The sequence below is a fragment of the Austrofundulus limnaeus genome, unplaced genomic scaffold, assembly GCF_001266775.1.
Source record: "Austrofundulus limnaeus strain Quisiro unplaced genomic scaffold, Austrofundulus_limnaeus-1.0 Scaffold287, whole genome shotgun sequence".
Classification (NCBI taxonomy): Eukaryota; Metazoa; Chordata; class Actinopteri; order Cyprinodontiformes; family Rivulidae; genus Austrofundulus; species Austrofundulus limnaeus.
The window spans coordinates 109,083-114,765 of record NW_013952689.1 but is presented as its reverse complement, the minus strand read 5'-3'; the positions used below and the strand labels follow the sequence as shown (position 1 = coordinate 114,765).

The window sequence follows — 5,683 nt, the reverse complement described above, 5'->3', positions numbered from 1 at the left end:
GATTTAAACAGTGTGACTTTGGGTGAGTGTCTTATCGACCCTTCACCCCCTCCTCCTGATGAAAAAGTCAGATGAATGTGACATGAGCGTTCACACTGCAGTCACTTTGAAAACATCAGATATATATCTGATTTAAAACCACATACTGAAACGGCCTGGGTCGGATTTGAAAAAATCGGATTTGTCGCGTTCAGACTGTCATAAAAAAATCTGATATGAGTCAGATGGGTCAAAAAAATCGGATTTGCCTGCAGTGTGAACGTAGCCTTTGTCTCTACACTACCTGAGAAAGAAAGAAAGCTCTTGTGAACTCATCAGTGCAAATAGACCTGAACGCCCACAGAAGACAACAGTGGTGGATAATCCCAGAATAATCTCCATGGTGAAGAGAAACCTCTTCACAACAACCAACCAAGTGAACAACACTCTGCAGGAAGTAGAAGAATCAATATCCAAATCTACCATAAAGAGAAGACTGCATGAAAGTAAATACAGAGGGTTCACTGCACGCTGCAAGACACTCATAAGCCTCAAGAATAAAAAGGCTAGACTGGACTTTGCTAAAAAAATATCTAAAAAAGCCATCAGAGTCCTGGAAGAACATACTTTGGACAGATGAAACCAAGATCAACCTCTATTGGAATGATGGTTAAAGAAAAGTCTGGTGAAGGTGTGGTACAGCTCATGATCCAAAGCACCACATCATCTGTAAAACACAGCAGAGCAGTGTGATGGCTTGGGCATGCATGGCTGCCAGTGGCACTGGGTCACTAGTATTGGTGATGTGACACAGGACAGAAGCAGCTCAATGAATTCTGAGGGATTCAAAGACTAACTGCGCTCACATTCAGCCTAACTTACAGGTGGGTGTTTCATAATGAGGATAGACTAAATGACCCAGTTTACAAAGAAGTGAAATATTCTTGAATTACCAAGTCAGTCACCTGATCTCAGCCCAATTGAGCATTGCTTTTGTAAAAGACTAAACTTCAGACAGAAAGGTCCACAAACAAACAAACAAAAGCAAGTGAAAATCGCTGCAGTAAACACCTGACAGCAACAAAAAGGAGGAAACAGCGTCTGGTGATGTCCACGAGTTCAAGACTTTATGCAATCACTGCCAAGAAAGGGTTTTCAACCAAGTATCAGATTATTTCATTTGTCCAATTACTTTTGAGCCCCTGATATGAAGGGATTGTGTTTAAAAACACTTTAGGTCCTCACGTTTCTTTGCAGTGATTTTGTTCAAACCACTGAATTAAAGCTGAGAGTCTGAACTTCAACTGCATCTGAAATGTTTTGTTTAAAATTCCCAGTGGTAATGTACAGAACCAGACTTAGAAAAACGTTCTGTCCAAATAGACATGGACTTAACTGTACATGTAATCATTTGTTTCTGAGTTTCATGAAGATCCATCTCGAGTTATTTTGCTAACAGACATAATCATGCAGACACAAGCAAAAGCAAACCTTTCACCATTAAAAGGAGCCAAACTTGTTTTAACTGTTCAGTATTTGTATCTCAAACAGACAGGGGGATAAGCCAGACTCTTACTTGGTGCTGGTCAGCTCAGTTTCTGTGTCCGAAAAAGCGGGTTCAGAGAGAAACGTAAGATTCCCAGAAGAAGTAATGGCAGCAGAAACCTTCGAAAGACATAAAGCAGGAGAAGATAATGAAGCAGGCCCCTCCCCACTGCAGCCCCCTCAACAGAAGAAACACCCAGAATAACATCTGTTCAAGAGTTCTGAGAACACTCCTGCACCAGAAAACAACCTAAACCCATGGGGGGCTTCTTACCCTATTTGAGGGGGTCCGGTCAGTGGTTGTGTCAGACACAGCTGTGTGGATCTCTGCAGCCTCTTCTCTGAATTCACCTGAAACGAGAACGACAATGTTTGCAATTAGCCTGAAGGCCTAAAGGCCTGGCATGTCTTCAAGGAATGCATGTCACCCACCACCTTTTGTACTGTACGAGATGCTGCCTGATCAAGGTCAACACCAAGAATGACAAGTACATCATTTCTAAGTTTTATTCCTCCAGTGGGTTGTGAGAAAAGTTGGTAACAGAAACACACGTAAAAACACTGGGCCTCATGCAAGAACCGTTCGTACGCACACATTTGTTAAGTTGTGCGTACGAGTGATTTAGGAGAATTTGTGGCATTCACCAATGTTTTCGTATTCTAAGATTTTTTTCAGATACGAACAAAATTCAGGAGTGGTCCAGACCTGTCGTATATTTTACCAGCAGTCAGTCTGCTGTTATCCAGACGGGTTTTCTTCACTAATAGCTTTATATTTCATTAGTTTGAAGATATTTCGAGTTGAAAATAAACCACACTCTATAATTATGTTGAAAATAGGCTATTCTGTTTGAATTGGAATTATAATTTTAAATGTAATAATTTAGACTAATGACATAAAATGGTTAAATTAAATTAAATTGGCTATCAATGCTGTTGTATAGCACTACAATATTAATATGAAGTTAATTGAAGTTTGGAGACATTTAAATTTTTTTTTTCAGAAACGCATCTGACACTTGCGGCGGTGGGATGGGGGGGTAGCGGTGCGCGACTGCTCTTCTTCTGAATAAATGAAAAAAGCTAACACAGTTATTTACACTTGAATTAAAAATATTTGACCAAAGGAAAACCAGAATAGGACTAGAGAGAGAGATGAATATGATTTAGATTTTTATTTCTGTGACTGTAACGACYCACAGGAGACACGACATTAACAACACATTTCATTCCTTTAAGCAGCTCCTTTAATTCCACGACTGACCTGCTAAAAATGACAGATTTACTTTTCTGGATCTCTGACAGACGGACTTCAATCTCTGAACTCGTAAAATTCTTCTTTTTACTTTTCGCTGTCATTTTCATGAATGGACACTTCCTGATATCTGAGTCAGTAAACATAGCCTTATATRGTGTTTTTGGGGTGGTAATTATGCTAATCTCCTCGTGCACGAGCAGCTGGATACAAACAGGTGAAATTCATCATGTTTACCCTGCTCATTTATACACTTTTCCTGAAGATAGAAGAGTGTTAAATCTGACGTGACATGTTTGTACGAACCCTTCGTACGAACAAAAGTAAGAGAAATTTAGGATAAGAATACGAACATGTTCTTTCATGAGGCCTAATGTCCTTCACCTATTAGAGGAGGGTGATGAAAATGTATTTTACTTACTCTGATCGACTACATAAGAAGCAGGAAAATATCCCTGCAGTCCACTGACCAAGCGCCCAAACCACCTCGTGTCGTTCTCTTTGTCTTTGAACAGAACTTGGATGACATCACCGCGCCGAATGGTCAGCTCATCAGAGCTGTCTGCTCTGTAGTCGTACAGGGACACAACCTGAGACAAACGAGTAGTAAGAAGAGCTGCAAACACAACTCTGAAAAAAACTGAATCCAGAATGGAAGAGGAAGAACAGAGGGAGCGTGAATGGGTGGTGATGTGTAAGAGAGACAGATAGGGAGGGGCGAGATTGTGGATGGCCTTGAATGTGGACAACAGGATTTTAAATTGAATTCTGAATGTGACTGGAAGCCAGTGAAGTTGTTGTAAAACTGGGGTGATGTGATGAAATGTGGTTGTTTTGGTGATGATGTGAGCAGCTGAATTTTGAACCTTTTGAAGTTTACGGAGTGATTTGTGAGGCAGAACAAAGAGGAGAGAGTTACAGTAATCTATTCGAGAAATGACCAAACTCTGAACCAGGATGGAAGCAGAGTGCGGGGAGAGGGATGAACCGAGTCTGTTGATGTTTCAAAGGTGGAAATTTGCAGACCGGGCAATATTATTGATGTGAGAGTGAAAAGAGAGAGTGCTGTCAAGAATGACACCCAGACTCTTGACCTGAGGGAAGGGAGAAACCAAAGAGCTGTCAATAGTGAGGGAGAAACTGTTAACTTTAGATAAGGAGGATTTAGTGCCAATGAGAATAAACTCAGTTTTATCACTGTTTAATTTAAGGAAGTTAGATGTGAACCAAGGTTTTATTTCAGCTAAACAGGAAGTGAGGGAGGAAGGTGGGAGTGAAGAAGTGGGTGCAGTGGATAAGAAGAGCTGGGTGTCGTTGGCAAAGCAATGAAAGTGGATGTTAACTTTATGGAAGATATTGCCAGGGGGAGAAGGTAGATGATGAAAAGAAGGGGCCCCAGGACAGAGCCCTGGGGCACACCTGAAGTTACAGGGGAGGAGTGGGATCTGAAAGATTTAAGTTGAATGAACTGAGCGCAGCCAGAGAGATAAGACTGAAACCAAGTGAGGGGTGTGTGTGATACCGATGGATGAAAGTCTGAAGAAGGATAGTGTGGGAGATGGTATCAAAAGCCGCACTAAGATCAATGAGGATGAGAAGAGAAAGTAAACCAGAATCTGCTGCCATGAGAAGAGTGTTAGTGATCCTGAGGAGAGCAGAGTCTGTGCTGTGACCGGGGCGAAAACCAGACTGGAACTGTTCATATAGGCTGTTTTTGGTTAAATAGAGATGAAGTTGAGAGGCAACTGTTTTTCCTAAAATTTTGGAAATGAATGGAAGGTTAGAAATAGGACGAAGATTATTAAAATTATTTGGATCCAATCCAGGCTTTTTCAGGATTGGAGTGACAACTGCAGTTTTGAGAATAGTTGGGACAGTTCCAGTTGAAAGAGAAGCGTGAGTGATGGAAGAAGTGGAAAGAAACAAACCTTTACAAGAACTGTTGGGAGAGGATCTAATGTTTGTGTTAAAACCAAGAAATAATCCAAGTTTTAGGAAAAAAAAAAAGAATAGTTTTGGCAGCAACATTTAAAAACAGCTGTTTCAGGACCAACAAACCATGGAGGATCGAAACTGACATAATTTGAAATAAAAGCAGAAATATATTAATGATGGATAAATAAATAAATAAATAAATAAGTACACACACACACACACACACACACACACACTTAAAATGCACCAGTTCTGTTGGTAAATAAGAGCAGATGTTTCATAGGGAAATGTGGAGCTGGAGCTGTTCAACAGATGTGTTGCAGCCATTGAAATTTAAATGACATTTTTTTTCTCTAAAAATAGGACATTTGTTTAGATTAAACATATAACATGTTTACTATAATCTGCTGTTAATAAAATAATCTGGATGATGTCAGAGAAGACTCACCACTTGTTGAACAGGAAGAAAACCTGTTTCCACATAAGATTCTGAAGAGATGTGATCAGAAAGAGTCTGCGATGGAAAAACATGACTTTAATCTTTTATCTTCTGGATGAGTTAACAGGAAGAATAAGAGGTTTGTTAGCAAAGCCTTACCGTCTGTTGCCAAAAAGCTGAAGCTCCTTTTAGATGCTGAGACACTGGAAAACCACCTCCTGGAATTACAAAACCAAACATTACAAAACATCATCACTTTCTAAACTGACACAGTTCAGAATCTGAATATCTTTACTGCCATTGGAACAAGTCTTGGTGTCAAGGGTATATAAAGGTTAAATTTAAACAATCCACGTACAAAATAATAACAGTCATATAGCACAATGTTGCACATTAGAGTCATTGCACATGGTTATTGCACATATACTGTAAACTGCAACTGTAGGTGCTACGTAGCATTTACAGTGGTTTGCAAAAGTATTCATACCCCTTGAACTTTTCCATATTTTGTCACATTACAACCACAAACA

General features: G+C 39.9%; 1 protein-coding gene across 2 annotated transcripts in view; it reads right to left on the bottom strand.

The window, feature by feature from the left end:
• The window catches only part of ahi1 (Abelson helper integration site 1), a 71,032-nt gene that overhangs the window by 4,512 nt on the left and 60,837 nt on the right, over positions 1 to 5,683 (bottom strand). For both annotated transcript variants that reach the window (XM_014021327.1, XM_014021326.1), the window contains 5 exons: positions 5,313 to 5,371; positions 5,163 to 5,228; positions 3,201 to 3,369; positions 1,799 to 1,875; positions 1,556 to 1,644 (listed from right to left, as the gene is read on the bottom strand). In XM_014021327.1, the coding sequence (XP_013876781.1) occupies positions 1,556 to 1,644; positions 1,799 to 1,875; positions 3,201 to 3,369; positions 5,163 to 5,228; positions 5,313 to 5,371 (460 nt within the window). The remainder of the gene's footprint in view (positions 1 to 1,555; positions 1,645 to 1,798; positions 1,876 to 3,200; positions 3,370 to 5,162; positions 5,229 to 5,312; positions 5,372 to 5,683) is intronic.